General features: G+C 58.0%; 1 protein-coding gene across 1 annotated transcript in view; it reads right to left on the reverse strand.

Annotated features, from left to right (window-relative positions):
• HSF1 (heat shock transcription factor 1) overlaps nt 1-24968 on the reverse strand; it is a 37165-nt gene that overhangs the window by 11658 nt on the left and 539 nt on the right. Inside the window, exons 2-7 of the mRNA XM_032183149.1 lie at nt 21114-21222; nt 18451-18587; nt 16651-16775; nt 2733-2808; nt 2421-2482; nt 1074-1170 (exon numbers count right to left, since the gene is read on the reverse strand). Coding sequence (XP_032039040.1) covers nt 1074-1170; nt 2421-2482; nt 2733-2808; nt 16651-16775; nt 18451-18587; nt 21114-21222 — 606 coding nt within the window. The remainder of the gene's footprint in view (nt 1-1073; nt 1171-2420; nt 2483-2732; nt 2809-16650; nt 16776-18450; nt 18588-21113; nt 21223-24968) is intronic.

Here is a 24968-nt window from a genome sequence, read left to right on the forward strand (position 1 = left end):
CTGCAGGCACGCTGCAGCTGCCAGGTCCGAGGGAAATGCCAGCCCCGTTGACCCACCTCCCTCCAGCACACCAGGAGGACACAGGGCAGGAGCAAGAAGCCCGCAGCTCGTCCCAGCGAGGACTCGGGGCCAGCTCTGAGGGGTGTGGGAGAGGAGCAGCACCCCGAAAGCTGCACGGATGATGGGAGAGCAAAGCCAACACCTCAGGGCTCACCGGGATCCAGCAGCAGTTTGTAGGGCAGCCCAGAGCACGCGGACAGACTCCTGCTGTGCAGCCACGTCGCCGTGCCCCCCGAGGCTGCGTGCTGCTGGGGCTGGGTGCCCTTCAGCCACCGCAGCGTGGCCAGGGCTGGAGCAACACCCTCTGTGTGACGGGGTGCCACACAGCTCTGCTTTGATGGGTGCTGCTCCTGCGAGGGCTGCCTGGCTTTGTTTGGTGTCCCCCACCTCGCCCCCGGGTCACAGCTCAGCTCTGGTCACGGGGACCCCGCTGCTGCTGCTGCTGCTGTCCCTGCCTGGCTCCCACCCTGTCTGGCAGCAGGCTGCTTGCAGGGAGTACCGCTAATTGCACACGGCCACGTTAATTAGCCAATAGCAGCAATTGCTCAGCAAGGGCCGGCTGACATCGGGTGCATTTTGTGACAGACCAAAGCAAAGCCCGAGCCAGCAGACGTCAGCTGAGCGATGCTGCCCTGAAACCCCCCTCGGCTGCTGGTCCAATTCAGACAACCCTTGCTGGGTCTGCGATCGAATGCGTGGCCCCTCACGAGAGGCAGCAGGTTCTGAGCACGGGGGTTGATGTCTTGTGCCCCTTGTCATTTGGGTAACGCCCTTAACAAAATGCTCAAACCCCTGCTGAGCCCTGAGGGGTGAGGCAGTGGGGCTGGCAGATCCGGGTGGCTCTTCCCAACCGAGCTGGCAGCTCGCTCCCTGCTAGCTGGGGCAGATCAGAGCCCCGTGGAGGTGCCGTGCTGCACGAAGCAGAGCAGCCACGAGCAGACGTGGTGCACGGGTGAGACCTCCCCGGGAAGCCGTGTCCCCACGTCCCCGTCCCGGGCGCGCGGTGCACTTACTGCGTACGGGGACGAGCCGTGGACGTGCTCCAGGGAGTACTGGCGACTGTATTTCGGCATGGAATGTGCTGAACTGCTGTCGTTCAACATCAGGGGGCTGCAAAAGAATCCCAAAACACCACAGGGGTCACCACGCTGCCAGCCCCAGCCTCCAGCACCACCCGGCCCCAGCCTAGCCCACCCCCAGCCCCACGATGTGCGCACCCCGCGGGGTCTGGGCACCCTGGGGTGGCCACCTCTGGACAGGAGGCCCAGCGACACGCAGCCAGCCCCCACGGGCAGCCCCTCGGCTGGCTTTGCAAGCCTGTGGAGCAGAAATGCAAAGCCTCAGGGCTCGGAGAGCCCCCATGAAGCCCTCGGTCCCCTCCTCTGCGGGGTTTCTGGCACTCAGCTGCGGCACGAGCACCGCTGCGGCCCCGTTCTGTACCCGAGCGCTGCGGAGAGACGCTCCCCGTACGGGATAAATCATTGGGGCACGTCTCGGACAGGATGGCAGGACGAGGCACTACCTTCATTAATAACAATCGAGCCTGCTGCGGCGGTGCCTGCCATATGGCACGGCTGGGCACCGCTCGCACACAAAGGGGCAGCCCCGCAGCCAGCCGGGCAGCTCGGGGCGAGGGGTAGGGGCAGCACGGGGGGCCTGCCCCTTCCTATGGGACACCAGGTGGGTGAGGAGGTGGGTGAGGAGCCCGTCCACGGGACGGGACCAAATGGGGCTGTTGTGGTGGTGTCGGAGGAGAGCCAACGGGAGAAGCATCTCTACAAGCTCTTAGGACGAAGCTGCGCTGCTGGGGTGAAATTGTGATCCTGGGACAAAACCCGTAACGACTGCCTGGCCCAGAGCAACCAACCCAGCGATGTTCTCAACCTCTTGGGGCACTTCGGTGCTGGACAGGCCTCCAGTGCAACTAGTGAGGGGCAGAATAATCCACGGCACGTCTGAGGACGGGCTTGATTACTCTGTGGAGATGTCAGCAGCCTCTGACAGCAGGAGGCTGGCCCTGGTGGCCCTGTGGGGTAAGGCCCAGAACGCCGTGGCAGTGCCAAGGCACCGCTGTGCGTGCTGCCCTTTCACAGAGGGCAGGGGTTGGGGACAAAGTGTGTTCTGCATGGGCTGATGTGGCCTGGCTCGCAAACCCTTCCTGGCGTCAGTCGCATCGCAGTGTTAGCTGGTTCTGGCCGGAGCAAGAACTTGAGGCTCACATGATCCCAATGACCGCTGTCCAGTCCTACCCCACTGGCAAGGCTGCTACAGAAGGCAGAGATCTGGGGGACCCACTCTGCTGATCCTCTCTTTATTCTCAGACAGGGAATCTTTATCTGGATGTAGAAATGCAGACTTACATCTTCCTCTTCACCCCAAGAATACGGTTGGATTGCACCAATGAAATCAAAAACTGGATAAGCTGTGAGGAGAAAAAAAGGAGACCCGTTAGGGTGCGTGCTGTGACACGGACTAACCCACGGGCGCCAGCGGCTCCCGGGACCCCTCGGCTCAGAGCACGGAGGGGAAAGAAGGCTGGGGGGGCACAGGACGTGGCAGCCAGTGGCCTTCCAGAATCTCAGGGCATCACAAGGAAACGCAGCAGCCAAAACTGCTCTGAAGCAGAACAAACACCGCCGCCCTGCAGCGAGCCGTGAGCTGGGGGGGCTTACCTTATTGACAACTTTCTGCTGCTGCGCGTGCTTCTGCCTCAAGCTGGCTACCTCCCTCCACAGCGCCTCGTTCTCGCTGCAAGAGAAGAAAAGGCCAGCTGAGAACAAACGCGGCCAGGCAGGCGGAGCGAATAAAGCCCGGGGTGAGCCGGAAACCTGCAGCAGGGGATCTGCCGCCGCCTCCAGACGCGGGCTCATTTCCAGCCTCGCGGGGCCGTGGGTGAAATGTCGCTCATTAACTCTGCTCCGCCGCGATCCCAGCCCGGGAGCAGCCTCGCACACACGGGCAGGGCCGCGGGGCCGCGCACGCAGCTGCTGGGAGGCATTAGCGGGGCCCTGCGGGAAGGGCTGGGGGGCAGCTCTGATGTGGCCCAGGGGTGTGGGGTGGGCACGATTCGGATCCAGCTCCTCCAGAGGTGTAAACGGGAAGCCGGCGAGGCCCCGGATGGCACCGGGCTGCCCCGTGGAGCTGCGCCCCTCCGGTTCCCACCAGCAACCCCCCAGCTCCAAATGGTTTTTTTGAGCTTTCTAGGCAGGTAAATGAGAACAGCAAGGACTGGCTTGGTGCGTGCTGCGAACACAAGAAGTAGTGCAGAACTCAGCAATAAACCTGCGTTATTTCTTCTTGTTCCTGAAGCTCCTGACCCACGGAGCCGTGGTTTAAGCCGTGTTTTTTTGGGGCCGTGGTGCTGCTGCGCTCCCCGTGCAGCCAAGGACTCCAAGCGAGCCAGCCCTGTGCGTGGAGCCCTTTCAGGGATTCCTCACAAGCTTTCACCTCGGCAGGGCTCAGTGGTGCAGCCCCAGCCCAGATCAGGTGTCCCCTGGGGTCCACAGGGCACCAGCACAGGGTGGCCATCGGCAGAAGCCCACCTGGGAATGGGTCAGGCCCCGTTTGCCCAACAACGGGGTGGGCAAAACTCAGAATGGGGAAACTCTCCCGAGGTCAGGGGTGGCCACAAAGATGCCCAGGGCTGGAGCAGCTCCGCCGTGGGGCCGGCTGAGGGCTGGGGGTGCTGGGCATGGGCTGGAGAAGGCTCCGGGGGCACCTCCTGGTGGGCTGTGAGTGCCCAGGGGGGATGCAGGAGAGCCGGGGGGGGCCCTTTGTGGGGCTGTGGGGACAGGATGGGGGGATGACAAGCTCACAGGAGGCAGGGGAGGTGAGAAATAAGGCAGAAATTCTGCCCCCGGGGATGGTGATGCCCAGAGGGGTGCCTGGGCCAGGGCCTCGGCCCCTTTTGGGGCGCTCAGAGCTTTTGGGGCACTCGGTGCTTTTGGGGCACTTGGTGTTTTTGGGGCACTCGGTGCTTTTGGGGCACTCGGTGCTTTTAGGGTGCTCGGGGCAGCACGGTGACAGCCTGGGTGCGCGCGAGGGCCGCGTGCCGGGGAGCAGCCGCCGTGCCGAGGGCGCAGCTGCCGCTCAGCTCAGCTGCGGCCCCGCTCCCCGTGCGCCCGGCCGCCAATTAGGGCCGGGGAGGAAGGCTGCTGCTCCGTGCCCCGCGGGGCCTCGCGCCATAAATTAGCCCGGCTCGCCCCGGCGCAGGCCACCTGAACACCCCAAACCGCCCGGGGACTTTGGGGGGGTGGCCGCGCACCCAGCGGGGCCGGCCTCGGGGAGGAGACGCGGCCCCGCGGAGAAAGCAGGCGGCGGGAAGGGTTAAGCAGCAGCGAAGGCTTTAATACTTTCTTCAGCACGCTGTTTTACGAGGCAATTAAACGCCGGCGAGGAGTTTACAAGGGCCGGTTTCAAACGTTTCATTTCGGGAGTTATTAAAGCTCCGCGGAGCGCCGGGCCCCGGCAATATTTCACGGCGCGGCGGCAGCCGGCCCCGCTCCGCACCTGCTGCTCTTAAACCGCTGCTCCCGGGGGACACGCGGCCCCCCCAAAACTCCCCCAAAAAAACCCCCCCAGCTCCCCCCCGGGACCCTCGGCCGGCCCCGGTGGCTGGGCTGCAGCGGGAGCAGCGCCGTTATCGCGGCATCGCAGGAGGGTGCGGGTGGAGGGCACCTCGTGCATCAGCTGCTCGCGGCCCCCCCGTGCCGCCCCCGTTATCTCCCCCGGCCAGGAGAGCCGCTCGTTTATCACCACACGGAGCCGGGCCCTCAGGAGCAGCCTTCAGAGCAGCGTTAATTAGCAGGCTCAGGAGCGGGGCTGTCACCCGCCCTCCAGATAAAATACTCCCCGGTGGAGCCGCGCCGGCGTTCCCAGCGAGGCTGCCTGAAATAAATGATTGTTTGCTACCCGCTGCTTTGCGATTTCAAGGCGATGCCATCGTCCTGCAGGTTCCCACCCTCATCAGGGCTGTTCCTACCTGGCCTTTCTCTCAAAAGCCAGCTCCTGGGAGCAGGTAATTACCGGAGGAATTTTTAATCCGCCCTCCTCTGCCCGAGGGCGAGCTCCAGCGCCCGGCTGCGGCAAGGAGCCCGCGGCCACCAGTGCGCTCACCGACAGCAGGCGTGGAAAAAACTTTGTTCCAGTTCGTCCCTCTCCTGTTTGGGAGGTCTGAACCCAAGGAACTCACCCTAACACACAGCTTTCAACCTCAGCACGTGCCTGTGATCGTATGTGAGCACACTCGGTGGGCACGGAGCTCGTAGCGGAGTGGTTCTGCACCCAGCGCTGTTCCCAGTTTCCATCTCACACCACGAGGTTTAGAGGTGGTGTTGCAGCAAGCCGTGGATTCCTTCATCAGGCAGTGTGCCCCTGTTCCAGCGTTTCAGGCAACGGTGCACAGAAAACAGCTGGGCTGGGACTGAGCAAACCGAGCAGGATCTGAAGGGCCCGGCGATGCCGGGAGCACGCGACAGGTCCGGAGCAAAGATCAGGGTGATGGGTGCCACGGCCTCACCCAAATTTCAGACTTTGCCAACCCAAACGTACCCCAATGCTCTCTCACAGACAGACACAACCCTCCTTCCCTCCTTCTCTCCTCCCTCCTCCAGCAGCACAGTGCCAGCCCCACATCCTCGCGGTCCCACATGCTGCTGAGCCCTGCCCCGGGGCTGCTACAGCTCCCATGTGGGGATGGATGGAGGGCAGCAAGCGCAGAACTCGCAGTGGGGCTGGAGCAGAGGAGCTGCAGCGGTCCCTGCCGACCCCAGCCCCAATTTTGGGCTAGCTGTGGCGGTGGAAACGAGGGAGAGCAAAGCCTTGCACCGAGAGGGCAGCCCCGAGCTGCTGGCGCTGCAGATAAGTGGTTCTGTGCGAGCAGCGAGCGGCCCAGCCGCAGCAGAGCCAACACACAAAGCGAAGGCAAAGAGGCAGCAACTGCTCCTCTCCCTGCTGGCTGCAGGCTGGAGGTATCAGCTGAAGTCAGCAGCTGGCAGATTCAGCGCGAACAAAAGGCGGCGGCTCCCCAGGCACCCTGTGATTGAGATGCAGAACTCCGCCGCCCGGATCCCGGGGGGTCGCGGGACAAAGTCACACAAGAAAAACAAATCCACCGGGGCGCTGCCACCTCGGGCTGCCCCGAACCACCACGGGGTGGCTGCCGGGTGCTCCAGCAGCGCCCACCCCGCTCCTCTCCCCCTGCCTTGCTCCTCTCCCCACCTCGCTCCTCTCCACTCCTGCCCTGCACCCGCAGCCTCAGCAGGAGCGGAGCAGGCAGCACTTTGGTTCCACACCCGGCTGGTTTTGAGCCCTTGCTCCATCCCCAGGTAATTTCTGCTCGCTGTTGAGTCCCAGCTCGAGCCCTTCCCATCTTGGCACCCTCTTTGCCCAAACCAACATCCAAACCACTGCTCTGGGACCAACACGTGAGCCACCAGACCCCAACATTCACGCAACAGCAGTCCCGATGCCTCACGGTGCTGCCTCTACGAGGGCTGCAGCACATGAGGAAGGGGCTCAGGGCATGGCAGGGGCTTGGGGCAGGGTCAGCATCGCACCAGGGACCCGGCCACGCAGGAGGAGGCGCTGAGCGGAGCCGCGGTGCTCACGGTGCCAGCTGTCCGGGGGCAGGAAGCAGCTGGTTCTCAGCTCGCACTAAATCAGCTACTGGGCTGAAAAGCTATTTCCAGTCCTGGCCGTGGTACGATCAATCTTCGTCTCCAGCAGGTACCACCTCTGCGCCTGCAAATGGCTCGCGCGCCCGTCTGGAAGCAGCTGAGAGAGGCGCGCTGCTAATGACCGCCCCGACCAGCGGAGATCATCTGCATTCTGCTGACTAAACAAGGATGCAAAGCACACGCATCTATCAAAAGCCTCTCAGCACTGCTGCTCCGGCCTTTTTATCATCGCAGCGAGCTTCCAGGAGCAGGCAGCACTTGGCCTCCGCAGGCTGCAGGCGCCGACGGAGCGCAGCAGACGCAGGCAGCGACAGCAGCCCCGGTTTGCCCAAGCCCACGGGACCCAGGCAGCGAGGAGAGGTGATAGCAGTGCCCGAAAAACATCCAGCTTTCAGGCTGCAGAAAGCACCGTGCCCTAGACACAAGAGTGGGCTCCGAGATGTGGCCGGTTCCCAGCCCCGAGCACCGCGAGGTCCTGGCTGAGGTCAGCGCCCTGGCACCAAGCACAAAGCAGATTTTTGTCACTTCTCAGCATAAGGAGAGAGCATGACCCGAAGAAAGGCAGCCTGACCTGCCCCAAAAAACAATATCACTGGTTTTGATCCTTACTTGTTCGCCCTCTCTCACTCTGCTGATACCCACAGCGCCTGCAGCAAGCCACGATGCCCTGGGCTGCACCACCAGGGGGGAGAGGGGATTGTCCCCCTCTGCTCTGCCCTCCCTGTGTCCGGGTTTGGGGTCCCAGCACAAGGATGTGGGGCTGTCAGAGCAGGTCCAGAGGGTCACAGAGGTGATCAGAGGCTGCAGCAGCTCTCTAGGAAGAAAGGCTGAGAGAGCTGGGGGTGTTCAGCCTGGAGAAGGCTTCGGGGAGACTTCCTCGAGACCTTTCAGTACTTAAAGGGGGCTTCTAAAAAGGATGGAGAAGGGCTCTTTACTCATGTGGATGATGATAGGAGAAGGGGAATGGATTTAAACTAAAAGCAGATCAACAAGCAGATCTCTAATTCTCCTACCTACTTCACACATGGAATTCATCCATGCTGTAGAACCGCCAGGACAGAGTTAATTTTCCTCCTAGGAGCTGGTAGGGTGCTGCGTTTGGGATTTAGGATGAGCAGAGTGCTGAGAATACCCTGATGTTTTTCTTTTTGCAGGGCAGTGCTTACACCAAGCCAAGGGCGTTTCAGCTTCACCCTGTCCTGCCAGCGGGCAGGCTGGGGGTGCAGCAGGAGCTGGGAGGGGACAGACCCAGGACAGCTGACCCAAAGTGCCCAAAGGGCTTGGAGAAGAACTGGTCCCACTGGGACACCTCCTCCAGAGCCTCCAGAACCAACCACGACACGATGCCAGCAGAGCAGGGCTGTGCTCAGCCACGAAGCACGGTGAAGCCGTTCTGCTCAGCCCAACGCCCCGGTTCTCCAGGGCTGCAGAAACCAGGGCACTTTTCCAGAAAGGTGACAAAGATGCTTTCAGCATGAACGGTTTCCCAATAACGGTGACTTGCTCACCAACCCTGGGGTCTCACGGAGGTGGATGTGGTCCCAGAGCAGCTCCCCTTTTAGAATAAAATCTGAATGTGACGCTATCCAGGTGGCACGAGGGGAGAGCCCACCCTTCTGGGTCGATAAAGACGAGATGCCTGAACTCAGCCTGTGCCTGGGGCCTCACCACATCCCCTTTAAACAGCCAGTGGCTCTCGGACTGAGTGAGAACACAGAAAACAGAATGAGGTTTTTATCTGTGCTCTGCCCGTCTCCTGAAAAGCAGAGGCTCAAGAGAAAAGCAGGCAGCACACTGCTGCTGGACTGAAGGATGCTGAACTGCGAAGTAACCTCCTCCTCCTCCTCCTCCTGGCCTCCCGGCACGGCCAGAAGCACCACAAGTCTCCAAACAGCTCCTGGGGACACTCCAGAAAAGCAAACCGGTGAGGGCGAGGCGTGGAGGACGGGACAAGCAGCAAGAAGGACACGGAGGACGCCGGGTCTCCGCGGCCAGGAGGTGCCTGCAGGTGCCGAGCAGGCACCGGAGCCCACGGCGAGGAGGCAGACGTCCCTGCGGGCAGCACACCAGGACCTGCCTGAGGCTGCCTGCACCACAGGCAGGGTTAGGAGATGCTTGGGCCGAGTTATTTCACCATCAGCATCCCAGCCCGTGCTGGTAATTAATTTCAGATTTAGATCAGCGCGCTGAAAAACGAGTACTCCACAGGTCTTTAAGCCGTGGTTTGGAATGACCAATAAAATTGACTTCAGATGATCTCAAGCAGTGACTAAGCTCGTAAAAAGCAGCAGCGTAGATAAAACACACAGATCCCACGTTGTGCTCGGCATCGCGGGCCATCAAAGCAGCTTTCAGATCAAGCTGATGGTTGACTCGGAGCCAGCGCAGGTCCCCTGGGAGCGCACGGGGAGCCCACAAAGCACCCCGCTCCGACTGTCCCGTTTAGAGGGCATAAAAGCACGGCCCACAGCCCCGCACAGGGCTGGGAGAGCCAACAAAATCCACGCCGTTAGACAAAAAAAAAGAAGAAAAGCATGCTTGCAATTAGTGCAGGTGAAAGCTGCTGCAGGACCCAGCCCCTCTTCCCTGCAGCGAAGGTGGGAAGTGGCCAGGTCCGTGCACGCAGGTCCCCTTTTTGGCTCTGGGGGAAATCTGGTTTATGCCCACGCAGCTCTCCTTCCATAAAATGGGGCTGGGGGGTAACCCAGTTCCAGGGTCTCGTTTTGCTGCCACTACAAAAGCTCCAGCCCCTCCGTTTTGAATGCTTCGAGCCCAAGCGTCCCCCAGTGCCAGCTCCTTCAGCACGGGGAGCCCCTGAGGCACAAAATGCCCCAAACCAAGGCACTGCCAGGCTTCCAGGGTTCCCGCAGCTCTTCCAGGAGCCCGCGCCTTGACAGTGACGTCTCACTTCCAAACCTGAACCAGGAGGGTGCCACGACTCAACTCCGTGCTGCATTCTGACGTATTTTTAAAAGGGAATTCAGCAGCAAAGTAAAATCGTGAATTGTTATTTTGGGACGGGTACCAGCGGGCTGAGAAGTGGAGCCCCCACGAAGCCGCCCCATGCAGGTGCTCAGTAAGAGTGCTGCAACCATCCTAGCACCACTTCTCCCCGAAAAAAGAAAAGAGGAGAGCAAAGCTTCTTCCCCCCGGGGACGAGAAGCTCCTTTATCCCATCCTGACCCCAGCACACACCCCTGGTGCCTCCAGAGCCCCTTTGACATAAACAGGCTCGCGTGCAGAGCACACAAAAGCCTAAATTTGGTTCGAGCATGAAGGGCAGAGCAAGGAGCAGCGCGGGCGCCGCCGAGCAGCACGGACACCCCAGCTCCCCTCGCACCGAGCGCGCGCGGCGCACGAGGTCTTGCGGGCTCATACAGCGGGGTGTAAAACGCTGAAAATATCTGGCCAGCGATTTCACAAAAGATCTCCTCACGGGTTTCACGTCCTCGCTGTGCAGCCTGGGCCCCACGCTTTCCGCGCCAGTTGCAGCAGAGGCGGAACAACGCCGCCGCGCTCCCGGAGCTGCCGAGGGGAGGTGAAGAGAGAAGAGGGGCTGCAAGGCTGGGGAGCGCCACGCAGTTACTCATCTCCCAGACGATTTCCAAGCAGCTTTTAACCGGAGCGCCTCGGTCCCCGAAGGTGGGAGGGCTTCCATTAATGAGGCACGGTGACTAAACTTGGCTATCACCTCGTTGGCTTCGTTATGTCCTAGCTCAGCTTTTCTCTCACCTAGCACCGATGGATTCAATCTTTTCAACAAATGTTCTAATGCAGGCTCTATCCCCTCAGGTCAGTGTCAAACGATAATATATATGTTGCTTTTGGAACCCTGAAACCATAAAGAAAGTTACACGGGTCAAAATTATTTGCCATGATTTACGGGGGGCTTGCATACGGTAAACTAATTCTGGTGAAGAGGAATTACGCCGCGAAAGGCCAAGTCCTTGCGTCTGTTCGGATTTATTTTCGCCCAGAGAAATTTCAACTTTTAAATTCTGTTAGCAACTGGGGCCTTGTAAAAGCGGCGGGGCCTTGTAAACAGAGCCCGGGCGGGAGGAAGTGCGCTCAGCTCAGCGTCCCGCGGCACAGCTCCGCGCGCCGAGCCAACGCCAACGCGGTCCCGGAGGGAGCCGTGGAGAGAAGCGATAAAAACAGGTGCAGACACCACGGCTCGCTCGCTGCTCTCAACAATCTGGTTAAGATTAAACTTACGGATACGCTCCGGCTCCCCCGGGACTCGAGCAGAGCCGAGGAACCAGCAGGAAGGGGCGCGCTGCCCTGCCCGCCTCGCCGTCCTGCCCGCGAGGGGTGGGTGCTGCGCCCCGCAGGGCTCTGCTCCTTCCTCCCATCAAAGCAGAGTCTGGGAACGAGAATTTTGGGGGACGGTGACATTGTCCCTGCTCGGGATGCTGCCTTGGCCTCGCCACTCTCCCCGTGCAGTGCGCCATCAGGCTCGCTTCGCTCTGCATCAACGCTGGCGATCGCTGCGGCACTTCAGGGTAACACCGCGGTGGCACCGCGCAGCCCTAGCGCAGCCACACACCTATAAAATGATGCCCGAGGGTCTTTCCACGCTGGAAATCCCCAGCAGAGCTGCAGGAGACGAGGAGCTCGGGCAGGAGCTGGGCACAGCACGCGTGGCACGGCGAGAGCCAGCCCCAACTGCAGCCGTCAGTACGGAACCTCCACGGCTCTGCCTTTAAAAGCCCAGAAGGAAACATTTGGCTTACACGAGTCGCAGCTTCAGAAGCTAAGAAAGCAGAACAGAAGCCAAAAGCAACTGCAGAAATTCCAGGTCAGTAACCTGCTCAAATTTGAGTGTAATTAATAACCACTGCTCGCCTGCCGACGCCTCGGGACGACAACTGCCTCCCCGACCGAGGGCAGAGCTCGAGCGGACGCCTTCCCCCGCGCCGCTGGAGCCGGGCCTCCGGTCATTTCTCCCGAGCTGGCCCCCCGTGGCTCTCCAAACCTTGAAATGCTGAAAGGTGAAAGCACTGAGAAACAGGAAAGACGCCGAGAGTAACGCTTCCCCCATCAGAAATTCTCACGTGAGAAAAAGCTGCTGGTAAACGAAGCGTGAAAGCCGACGCAGCAGCGCTTCGCAGCGGGACCATTCGCTGCAGGCAGCCCGCTCACAACCGCCCTGGCCAAGCCGTGCCACTGCTACGGGACTGCCGGGGGTGCTGCAAAGGGAAACCAGCCCTGCCCGAGGCACGAGTAGCTCAGGGAAGATGTTAAATAACCAGGAATTCCTCGTGCTGGCCGGGGGAGCAGAAGAGCTGCAGTCCCCAAGGTGTCCGTGCGATGTCACCTTGGAAGAATCCCTCCTGTGGCACGTTTGCGTGAGACACCAGGATTTAGGGAGCAGGGAAACGGAGAGGATGTTTGAGAACAAACAAAAAGGATGTTTTACAACAAGCTGCGTGACGGAGACCTCACCGTGCCTCACTCCATCCACCCAGAAATGCCCGGAGGGGATGTCTTCATTATGCTCCAATAAATTTCACTTCGGAACACGCAGGAGAAAGGCAGCAGCAAGGAAAGCGGCGTTCTCTGGAAAATGGTTAACCCTCTGGAAGAGCCGGGGAGGGCAGCAGAGGAGCATGACCACAGGATGCTCCTGCGCCAGAACGAAGGGGACTCTGTGTTTCAGCAAGAGGTGAGGGAGCCGCAGGCTGTCTGCTCCTCGGGCTGAGATCTGCTCTCTTTGCACATCTTGCTCCGTGCGGTAACTAGGATGAAGGAGCCACGGTGAAATCAGCCCGTAACTCCACGAGGCAGACGGGCACGAGGCCATGAAAAATCCTAAGCCCTTCCCTAAAGCTCACAGCCACCTCAGATGTTTGTGTCACCTGTAGCTTGCCTTTCTCGTACGTTTTGCACAGCTCTGTGGTTGTTGTTTTAAATCTCCAGAGGCCCATAAAAGACCTGGAAGAAGACAAAGGACTTGCATCCGCCAGGACAAAGCCAAAAAGCAGAAGCCCACCAAACCACCACCCCCAAACCCATTTCCAACTGAGAGCACGGAACCAGGTGATACCCCAGGGAAGCGATATCCTGGCTGGAAAACCCTCAGCTGCCCGGGAGCACAACCCAGTCCTGCTTACACACAAAAAAAAAACAGTCTCACTGCCCAAATTCAGCTTATCTACTTTCCATCTACTTGCTGCCAGCGCTAGAGACTCACCCAAATTATTCGTGTTTGACAGCGGAGCTGTGCTTAGCCTCTCAGACAGACTTTGTGAGCTAAGCCCGTCAACGTGGGAAGATTTGGGAAGGGCTGTTCACAGCCGGGCAATAAAACGGCCTTCTCCGTGAGCATTGCATCGGGTGTGCCAAGGACGATATCCAATTTAAACCAAAGCCCCTCAAAACAGCTTTCCCTTTGCTAGCCCCAGCCCATGTGCGTTTTCAATACGCTGCAAAGATCTTACTTGGGCAGAAGACAAGCTGCGATCGTAAACTTTCTTTCTGCCGACAAAGCAGCTGGATATAAAGGACACCTGGTGCTCGCTGGAGCAGACCCCCCACTCAAAACGTGCCCTTAGACGGGAAAAAAGAAAGAGATTAGGACAAAGTGGCTCAGGCACTACGCACAGCTTTATGTTCGAGGCACCCTCAGCCTTCTGGGGACTGCTGGGGCTGCCTGGGGTAACACAAAGCGGTTGCAGCTCCTCTCTGCCACAGGCAGGCCCCTCGCTGCTGTGCTCAACCCTGCTCCGACTGACAGACAGACCCTGCGGGGGGGTCCTGGAATGGGGCTGCTCGGAATCTGTAAGGTGGGATGAGCCGACCTGCGAGAGGGATGGGGAGGAGCAGTGGACATTCAGATTGTCCCACAGCATAACTTTGTGACATCAGATTATCAAGCCCCAAACCAGAAGATCATCCAGGCTGTAAAGCACAAGCCACGGGACTTGTGTGTGTTCGTCCCTGCTTCAAGTGCTCGCCCCGTGGCTCAGCTGGGGTAGGAGTCCTGCAGGACTGCAGCCAGCAGGGAGCTCCCCAGGCAGCAGCGTTTCATGTGGGCCATGGAATGAAGGTGCTAAAGGAGGCTGAGCGCTGACGCTGTGTGCTGATGGAGCAGCTGAAATGATGGGACTGCGGAGAGGCAACACCATGTGAGCCATCAGACCCTCGAGAACGCTTAAAAAGCCTTGTCAAGAAAATAAGTGGCAGCCATGAGCTGACAAGAAGCAGCTGATGCTCCGAAGCACGCTGCAGATCCAAAAGGGCTGGCCCGAAGTGAAGGGGGTGGATTATTGCCCAGGAAGCAGGAAGAAAATTTTAATCACAAGCTCCTGAGGAAACGGGAGCAGCACCACGCCGGCGCACTGGGTATCAGCCCAAGGACCAACAAGTCACAGCTTCACCCAGAGCGTTTCCTTCTGATCATCTTGCAGGAGCCCAGTCACCTGAGAAGCTTTCGAACAAGTGCAAAATATTTCCAGCACTTGGTGGGTGAGCACCCCCCTGCCAGGAGCGGGGAAGCCGCGCTGCTCAGAGAGGGGCTGCCAGCTCCCTGCGAGCAGCAGAGCTCCAAGTCCTGCTGTGTGCACTCCACCTAGCGGTTTACAGGCCGTTTATAATTAATAATGCTAATGTTTGCTCTGACCTGAGCCAGCGGAGCAGCTGGAACGCAGCCTGGAGACCTACAGCGCATTAGGAAGGCGCTCATCCTCACACAGGGTTACAGGCACCATCCCAAAGCGTGCTGAATGCCCTGGTTTCAGCCAGGACTGAGTTAATTTTCCTCCTAGGAGCTGGTAGGGTGCTGCGTTTGGGATTTAGGATGAGCAGAGTGCTGAGAATACCCTGATGTTTTTCTTTTTGCAGGGCAGCGCTTACACCAAGCCAAGGGCGTTTCAGCTTCACCCTGTCCTGCCAGCGGGCAGGCTGGGGGTGCAGCAGGAGCTGGGAGGGGACAGACCCAGCACAGCTGACCCAAAGTGCCCAAAGGGGTATTCCATGCCTTATGGGGTCATGCTGAGCAATAGATAGGGGGGGCTGGCCGGGGTTAGGCTGGGCATCGGTCAGTGGGTGGGGAGCAACTGCATTGGGCATCACTTGTCTGTACACATTAGTAGTAGTAGCACTATTATCATCATTATTGTTATTAATATTATTCTTACTATTATTTTCCTGTCTTAATAAGCTGTCTTTATCTCAACTCACAGGCTTCACTTTCCCGTTTCTCTCCCCATCCCAGAGAGGGAAGGGGGAGGCTGAGCGAAGGGCTGCGTGGTGCTGAGCTGCCGGCCGTGTTACAGCACAGCCCTGACAGCCCATCTGACAGAAGCTGTAGGACTGCTGGGTGGCTAACGAAGATTTCCTTTTTGTTTTTAGGAAAGGAGCACAGCTGGCTCCAAGCCCACTGAGTTTGCTCTATGAAGGTGGAGTTTTGGTTATCCAGGGTTGGCTGCGTACAAGATTTTCACTCAAAGCCATGCTAGGAAAGGCTGAATCTCTTTGCTCGAGAGACATTTACAACAATTAACAAGGCATTTGTGTCTAACAAGACATTTTCCCTTTCACCTCAAAGGGAAAATGGAAGCAGCCACCTCTGCTGTCCACAGACTCCCAAAACTGCAATATTGATAACGGTGCACAAATGTTTTACCTGCTGCTATTTGGGAACACGTTCGGAGGACAAGCTACTTCTCTCTCTGCCCTTGCAGAGAGCCTGAAGAGAAGCCCAGCCTAGAGGTAAGGCTGGGTGCTCGTACCTGGGGCAAACAGAAGATGAAAGGAATCATCTAGAACGACCCTGGAGACGAAGCAGGTTCTCTCCCCTCCCGTGAACACCAGAGGTGCCAGGGAAGCGATCTGCAAGCACAAGGTACGGTAATGAAATCCAGCCAAAGGGAGGCTTTGGAACACAGCGTGTTCCAAAAAACCACAGTCCGTGCTTTTCGCAGTGCAACTGTCCCTCTGAGATCCCCACCGTGCCCTCCTGCTTCACCCAGCACAGGATTCCTCAGGAACAACGGCAGGGATGAAGCAGCTGGGCATAAATCAAACTCATTGATGAATGATTCGCTCCACTTTGTAGACAGGCAAATTAGAAAAAAAAAAAAAAGCTCTAAACCAGGATTTGTGAGGGTACAGGAGGGAGTCGGACACCCACATCCCCGTGCTCGTTAGCTTCATCGAATGCCTAAACCTGAAGTCTCAGCGCGAGCCCCCCGCCTGGCAGATCGCACCCAGAGCCTGCTCCAGGAGGGCTGCAGCTCCTGCTGGGCACCCGGGAGATTTTGGGGAGACGACAAACCTCAGTGAGGTCACGAAACCGCTGCACCACCACCACGGGAACAGCCACAGCACTGCCCCGACACCACTTGCTGTGCCCCCAACCCGACAGCAAGCACTGGGCGAGCCGTACCCAGCCCCAACTGAACGGGGTGCAGGGCACAGCTCACGAGCCTGGAGGAGGAACGGGACACGAGACATCACCCCAAAGGACTACAGCACCACGGTGCAGCAGAAGGTAAGGCAGAAAACCAGAGCACGAGGGAACAATCCAGCACTGAGCACTGCCTGAAATTTCAGAGCGAAAGCCCCGTGGCAGGGACGGAAGCTCTGGGGTCTCCACGGCTGTTCCCGCTGACAGCTCAGAGCAGAGCAGATCCTACACTGCGTTTGGGATCGCAGCTCTGAGGTCTGCAATCCCTAACGGGTTCTGATGGTGCCCAAAAGGTCCTTCCCATCCACCCCCCATCCTGCTGCTTTCTAAGCAGGAAGCCTTTTAACGCCCAGGCTGCACCCCAGACAACCAAGGCCAGGAACAGAGCGCAAGCAGTGGCAGCGAGCCTGCCAGCAGATGAGGGATTAAAAATAACGTGTTCAGGGCAGAAATCACTGAGAGAATTCTCCTGCATCTCCTGCCATCCCCTCCCCACATACATACTGCTTCATGGCTATCAGCTTGGAGTCCATGCTCTCCTGCTTCCCCTTCATCACCTGGATGTCGGTCAGCAGCTTGGTTACATTGTCCTGCCGAACCTTTATGTCCTCGTTCTTTATGCTGGATACCTGGAGGCAGAAAGGAAGACGTCAGTGGGGTTTTCTTCCTATAAAATGGTTGTTTAAGCATCGAGGTTGGTCCTGATCCCATCTCCCCACCCATTAAACACCTCCCCTCGCCAGAGCTATCGCCGTGCTCACACTGGCGTACGTTGTGGTGAGGGATGAGAAGTGGTCGTCTGCAGTGCAAGCTTTCTGCACACAAATCGTTATTTGCAAAATTAAATTCTGTTGCAGCCTGAAAACATCATCCTTTTGGACCAGACAAGCTGTGCTCAGGTAAAACCAGAGGCCTGTGGAGGAGCTGTTTGCTCAGAACAAACCTTCGGAGAGCTGATGGACCAAGACTTATCTACGATAACCCAAAACCTTAAAAGATGGGTGCGTTTGTGCTGCAGACAGGCAGTGGACATCCTTCTTGCACACTTTCAGAAGTCTGCTGTGTGCAGTGAGCTGAACACTGCTCTCAGCAATTAAGGAAGTCATTAGCTGGCTTGTGGAAGCAAAGCAGGAGCAGAAGGCAGAGGAGCTGGCTGCAGCAGGGGCCTGCAGGCAGAGCGGCGAGCCTCCTCCCGCAGCCGGTCGCTCGCCATCCTCATCATTTCCACCACAAGCACAAAAGCACCTGAGGAGATTCCGAGCAGATGATTTTCTTGTTGATAAAACACTCCCGAGGCGTGACACCCGGGCGTGTTTCACGAGAGGAGCCGAACGGCTCAGCGCAAACGGCATCCAGTTATTTGAGAGCAGCCTGGGAGAGGCAGGCAGCGAGCTGCTCTCCACGCGCTGCTGTGATTAATACTTGGCTAAGAGTGACTAAACCACGTTTGACTAAACCAAGTTTCCCAGCCAGTGCTCAGGACCAGCAGGTTACCCTGGGGCATCCCCAAGCATTTTTGGAACCCCGGTACCACCCATCGCCACCAGTTCGTGGCCAGCAGCTTGAATTTCAAGAACTGGGGCAGTTGTAAAAAAAAGTCTGTGAGTTTAAAGGGAGAGGGCAGAGGTCTGGGCTTGGGAGACACCAGAGGTTAGCACGTTTGCAGTAGCTCAGGCACCTTACCTTTCCTTTTCCTGCCTCCACTACCACATCTAACACTTCTCCACGTGTCTGGGCGTTAAGCTGCACGGACACGTTTTACATTCCCTGGAGCATTTAAGCAGGGATTGCAGCTTAACTAGCAATCAGTCTCCCTCTTCCTGAAAGGTGCAATTGTTCTTCCATCCCTCCAGGGGACACAGCAAACCTGCCTCTGCCCAGCCAAACCCAAGCAGATGCTACTTGTCCATAAAAAAAAAGGGAAAATAAGGCAATATTTGTACTGACTCCAGAGACAGGCTGGTTTGTAAGGCCTGAACGCTGCCTGCTTTCTGCTGGTGGCGTGTGGCAGAGGGAAGTGCAAGCAGCACCACAACAAACCCAACGCTGAGATGGGTGAGAAAGGGAGCCAGGAACAGAAGGGAATGGCAGCAGGAATCTGGGGGCAGCAGATCAGCAGGGTGGTGCTGCAGCTTGTACCTGTGTGAGAGGGCAGGGGCAGCAAGCAGAGCTGCTGCCAGAACCTCACCACCAGTGGTGCCAAGGACCACTGCCCCCAGAGCACCCCGATGCTGTTCCAACCAACGCTTTGTTTTCCAACAGTTTGTCAAAACCTTTCCCGAAAGATGCTCTGCAGAAACTTACGCTGGTTACTTTCCTCTTGATGTTCTCCAGGAGATGCTCCTGGCCTCGGATGAAGTACGGGTGCTGGAACTCGGTGTCGTCTTTCTCCGGCTTCACCAATCCTCCCTGCTCAATGTGCACCACCTTTCGAAAGCCATCTGCAAATTAAATGGTAGATGGTTGGAGAACAGCTCGACGGGCTAAATATGAACGTCAGAGAGCAGAAACAAGCACGAGCTCCCCTTGGTTGCCTAAGCCCTCGGTCACTGTGCCATTCCTAACACATCTCCCCCTAAAAATGCTTCGTGGAACGAGGAATTCCTTAACCTGGTGGAGGCTATGCCAGGCCTCCTTGACAAGTGGCACGAGTCCTCCACTGCCCCTGGTCCTCTCCAGGAGGGCAGAGCCACGCAGCTGCTGCCCTGAACCACAGAGCAAAGCAGGATCTGAGCAGGATCCACTCCTACATCCCAGAACCCTTCTGAAAAACACCTTTTGGTGCTCTCACAAAGCCAACGTTTGTTTATTTGGCTGACAGCACGGGGCAGCAAGAAGAAAGGCTGAAATTAAAGGAATTAAAGCAAAAAGTCTCCAATTAACCTTCCTATTTCCCGATTCAAGGCCCTCAGCCACAGGACGCTGTGGTTACACGAGCACACAGCACCTCTCCTCGCCTTCTCAGCGCAGATGGAGGCAAGGGAAGAGGCATTTCCACAGAGCTTCTTCTCAGGAGCACCACCAAAGGCAGACTGCAACACTTAGCACACGCTCCATGCAATCCCAGAGGTCTTACATTTCGTTTATTCGGGGAATAAAGTGGCTTCTGAAAGCAGCTGGCCACATGCACGGTGCAAGGAGCACTGCCCAGCAGCTCTCGTGCTAATAAAACTATTTGTACTTTGGAGACAAACCTGTGCGAGTGTTACCGGTGTGCAAGGGGGGGTGACCACTGTGGTATCTGATTGAACTGAAGTAAGAAAAATAACAAACTGCACTGGAATTCACCCTACTCTCACTCACGTTGCTATCAGTTTATTCAAAGCAGCACTCGGAAATCTGATTTATATTTCCTGGAAGGAGACAGAGCCTCGGTTTTGGTTACACACCGAGGATCACTCCAGAGCAGTGACCAGCCTTCGGGGCAACGTGCTGATCCCAGCGCTTGCCCCAACTTCCAGAGCAGCTCCGGGTTTTGTGCCTCAGACTGTGGCTGTCCCAGAGCTGCCTGTGTGAGATCCTCGTCACAGCTGCTGCCCCCAAAACTTGGGATCAAAGAATTGTAAGACTGGAAAAGGGCGATATGATCACCAGGGCCAGCTGGCACCTAACACAAGTCCACCACCAAACCCCATCCCCACGTCTCTGAGATATCCCATGTGGGAGCCAAGTGGTTTTTGATCTCAGCTCTTCCGCGAGCCGCTAGGACAAATTGCAAGCGGTATTTGTGTTTGTCAGGACACAGCTGCGGGTGGAAAAAAGCTTCCTGCACTTGCAGCAGGAAATCACCCGATGTTGTGGTGCTAGGAGCCAGCTTCCAGCCACTGCAGCGATCCCTGGAAGGAAAGGCCGTGGGCAGGGAGCACAGGACGTGCCCCTTCTGGAGGATTTCTGAGCCCTGGCTCTGGTTTTGCATGGAGCAGGGTAAGCGGACTCAGCCTGAGCACCAGCTCGGAGGCTGCCCCATGGAAATCCAGCTGAATTCTGCTGCGAGCAGGCATCAGAAGGGCAGAGCTCGGCACGAAGCAGCGATAACCACACACCTGGGGGGGAGCAGAACAAGCAAACCCTGATAAACCACGCACAGAAATTCAGGTTCTGTTCCAGGCGTTTCCCTTTTATAACGCAAGCAAATCAAGAGGTGTGGATGTGGCGCTCGGGGATGGGTTTGGTGGTGGATTTGTGTGAGGTGCTGGCTGACCCTGGTGATCTTTTGGGTCTTTTGCAGCCTGATGATTCCATCCCTGCTTCAAAGAGGAATAAATCGCTTCGTAATGCCCCTGGCAGGGAGGAAAGAAGCGGAGGGGCTGAATGGCAGAAGGAGGGTTTGGGTTAGACGTCCAGCAGCCACCCTCACACTAAAGGCATTTCCCTGAGGAGCTCGCAGCATCCTGGCTGTTGCAGGCTCGTGAAACCACTCCCTAAGCCACCGGGATGAGACAGAGGGAGCTGAGCCTGCCTCGAAGCAGAGGATCGGGCTTGATGATGGCGAGAGCTCTGCCATGGCTCCAGGGGGAAAAAAAATAACTGCTGCTGAGACGAGCAAGTTCGGTCAGCGCCTGCTTTCCATGACTCCGGCGGCAACATCCCCTGGAGAAAGCGGTTAGAAAATTACCGAGCTGTCACTCGTGGCTTCTCTGTCCAGCTGGAGGCCTTCCAGGAGCTCCTGCTTCATTAGGAGGTGGCAAGGAGAGCAGCAAGGAGAGCAGCAAGGAGTGCCACCACCAGCATTAATGACAGGCGAGCTCCCAGGCTCACACCCAGGGAAGGGCAAGATAAAAAGCTGAGAGCTCGAGGTTCTTCACATCTGGCACGGGTTGTTGGCGTTAGCAGTGGCTTTGCCTGTCAGCACAGCCAACCTTAAACCTACCCCCAGGTCCCCCTGGATAACTGCAAGGGCAGAAAATGCTCCCGGGTCAAACACAACGGCCCAGGATCGTGGCACGGAGCCCCGGGGGGATACTCACACATATTGAGCTGCCGCACGAAGCTGGCCATGTTGTTGTGCTTGAAGTACTTCGGGAGTACCTCCTTGGCAAACTGTCCTTGGTCAAACACATGGAAGCTGTTTCCACTCTGCCAAAAAAAAAACAAAAACCAAGACAAAACGAGATGTTATCGGCCGCCGTCACCCCGCTCCACCAGGAGAGAGGTTACGCACGCCGCCAAGCCCCGTTTTGCACGACTGCAGATGTGTGAATTCCCCACCCCGTGCCAATTAGCTTGATTTCGCACCGATGGCAAGCAGGCGGCGCGGCGAGCCCGCCTGGAAATGTCAACATCTGGCAGCAAATTAACCCGATTCCACCTCCTGCCAGTCTCGGCGCGCCCGGGGCCGCGCAGGTGGGCCAGGACCCACGGGATGCGGCCCCCAGGGTTTGGCCGGGGGGGGCCGTGAGGATTTTAAGCAGCAGGAGGTGGTGAGAGGTGAACAATGTGCCACAAGCACATCACCCAGCCCAACAAACAGCCCCGTTTCAGCCCCGTTTCAGCCCCGTTTCAGCCGTTCAGCTTCCAGGTCCCTGGTGCCGTTTAATTGCACGTGGCTCCTGCTGACCAGCACAGGGTTTTCGTCCTGGCACCACGATGCAGGAGCTCCAAATACATTTCAAGACATGGATTTGCTCCCCCTCCCAAGCTCCCCCCGCTAACATCGCCCCCACAGCACCATCAGCACCCCGGGGCCCGTCCCCAGCGGCGGCACGACCCCAGAGATGTCAGAGCACCAAAAACCCCACAGCTCACGGGGTGCTGCCTGCCGGCACCAAACGCACTCAGAGTTTATTATAAGGTCACAGTTTGGGCTCTGTGGCCCATGGATGAGTTTTGTTACTCCTGAGGACTCACCGGGTGCCTCCCCGAGCTCCTCTGCTCGCAGCAGCTTGCCTCAACCCCCTGAAATAGCCAAGGGGAGGCCTCAGGCAGGCACACGGAGGTTTACAGGGCGCAGACCCTGATTAAATCATCCATAAGTGACCAGATGAGCTGCACAGCGAGGAGCAAACCAGCCCCACGCGGCCGTCACCAACCCCTGCCTCATCTCTGTTATCCCCCTGCCTCGTCTCCGTTATCCCCCTCCCAAGGCTGCCTGGTTTCCCCCCCCAGCATCCCAAATCCTGCTGTGCCCTGAGGTTCTTTTTCCCCCATCACCTCCTGCACCAAAGCCATTTCCAAGACCCGACCCCGGCGCAGCGCTGCAGGGACCCCGGGGCTCTTCCCAGACCCCCAGTTCTTCACACGTTACTGGTTTCTGTCCCTGCTGCGGTGCAGGACACCGAGCTGAGCCCCCACAACCCGCAGGAGAGCCCCGGGGCTCAAACAGCTTCTCCTTGGGGCTGCAGAAGCAAAAAAACTGCCCCAGATTGCCCTGAACCAGCCCCTGGTGATGCCAAGAGCTGAGGCTGAGGGGCCAAAAACTGCTCAGCTGGGAGCCCAGGTCCCATCTGGGGAGCTATGGAGCTGGGACAGGACTCCTGGAATGGCCCCAAACACCCCCAGCCCCACACAGCGCTGTGGTGAGGGGGCTCACACCCCCAATTTTGCCCTGCAGCTCCTGCTCCTTCCCTCTGACCGCCCCGCGCTGCCCCTCCGCCTCCTCCAGCTCCAGGGGAACCAGCGAGGAGAAAATTTAGGAGTGAGATCTTCAGCCCTTACACGTGTTCGGGCTCTCCGTCTGTGAGGCTGTGAAATAAGCAGGGAAATCCCGGAAAATTATGACTTCAGAGCTATAAAAAACCCCAGTTTGATGTTATTTCCCAGCACCCGAAATGGGAAGGGCGGTCCCGGCGGTGTCACGGTGTGCTGAGGTGCCCCGGGTGGGAGGGAGAGCAGAAAAGCCACGATTTAGCCCAAAAAGCCAAGCGATGTTGCTACAACACGGCACCGGAGTGACCCCCCCTGGAAAAACAGCCGATGCTGTGGCAGAGACGCAACAAACGGCACGAGGACGTCGGGATCTCAGAGATGGGTGGAAAAACCTGAGGGTTAGGGGACAGAGGGGTTTGGCCAAGCTCTTCTCGGTGTTTTTTGGGGACAGGACAAGGGGTAACGGGCAAAAAATTGAGCCCGGGAAGCTCTGAACCAATATGGGAAAGAAATTCTTCATGGTGAGGGTGACAGAGCACTGAGCAGGCTGCCCAGGGAGGATGGGGGGCTCCTTCTTTGGGGATATCCAACGCCTCCCTGGGCAGCCTGCTGTAGGGAAATGCTTTGGGAAGGGGTTGGTGATCCCAGGGGGTCCCTTCCAACCCCTACAGCTCTGTGATTTTGTGGGTTTTATTCACAAAACACCTCAACAGCAAGAGAAGGCACAGCCAGTGAAAACAGAGGGCAAACGGGGAGAGCCCAGCCAGAGGAGGAGCTGAGGGCAGCTCCCACACCCCAAAACTGGAGGCGAAAACATCACAGAGCTGCCACCGCCCCCAAATCCTCCTGGGCTGGGCCCGTTATCTCTGCCTCCCAGTCAAACCAGCAGCTCCCAGCTGGTTCTGATAGCGGGCTCGGGGCCTCCCACAGCCTCCCAGTAAAGGCACCGGGCAGGAGATGGAGCGAGGGGTGCGGGGACGGGCAGGAGGATCCGGCAGGGTCAGGCTTCTCCTCGGGGACCCCCAAACCTTTGGCTGTGGGGTTTTTTTTTGCTTGGTTTTAAAGCCCACCGCCCTGCAGGTCAGGCTGGAGCCCCCCCTGTGGTGGAGCTCCCCCTTGCAGGAGCCTCTCCAAGCCCCCATCCCACAGCCGAGGACCCCCAGCCCTCCACCAGCTCCATCCTCGGGGCCTGGAGCCCGGCCCCACCGACCCAAAAGCTGCAGGGACAAGGGGGGGACATCCGAGGGGTGCCCCCGCTGCCCTGGGGAGGCTCCCACCCCTCAGCCCCTCGGGATCCACACGGGTTCGGAGCTGCCTGGGGCTGCTGCTGGCCCCAGGGGTGGGCACGGGGCTGCTGCGGGGCGAGAGGAGACACCACAGAGAAAAGCTGAAGGTCCCACCCTAAAAAAGTGCAGTTAGAAGATCATATATACGTGTATATATATACATACAGCTGCTTCACCTCCTCTGGGGTTTATTTTCCTGCTTTCTTCACCAATTTCTCCTCACCAACACCCAATTTGTGCCCTTCCTTACAGAAAGCACTTCAGGACCCCCGCTCCTGAGCCCCAGACCCCAATTTGATGCCCGCACACACACCCCCTGTGCACTTTCCCCTCCTCCACCGCTTCTTTTCCCGTTTTCTTTACAGATTTCCCCCCTCACACACACAAATTGTGCCTTTTCTTGCAGAAGGCACCTCGGGACCCACGCTCCTGAGCCCCTGAAGCCCAACCAGGAGCCCACCCACCCCCACCCCATGCAGTTTTACCCCCTCTCACGCTCATTTCCCTGCTTTTTTCGCCGATTTCCCCTCACACACCCCCAATTTGTGCCTTTCCCTGTGGAAATCCCTTCAAGACTCGCACTCCTGAGCCCCAAAACCCAACTTTAAGTTCACATCCCATGCAGTTTTACCCCATTTAACTCTCATTTTCCTGTTTTTTTCACCAATTTCCCCTCACAGACCCCCTATTTATACCTTTCCCTATAGAAATCCCCTCAGGACCTACACCCCCAACCCCCCAAACCCCAAGCATAACCCCACAACCACCCACCCTGTGCACTTCTACCTCCTCCAACACTTCTTTCCCTGCATTTTTCATTAACTCCATTAACCAATTCCATCAATTTCTCACTAATTTCCCCTCCCCACCCCCAATTCCTACCTTCCCTCCCTGAAACCCCTTCACCCTCCACACCCCCAACCCCCACCTCTACCTCCACCCACCCCCACC

The sequence above is a fragment of the Aythya fuligula genome, chromosome 2 (assembly GCF_009819795.1).
Source record: "Aythya fuligula isolate bAytFul2 chromosome 2, bAytFul2.pri, whole genome shotgun sequence".
In the NCBI taxonomy this organism is placed as follows: Eukaryota; Metazoa; Chordata; class Aves; order Anseriformes; family Anatidae; genus Aythya; species Aythya fuligula.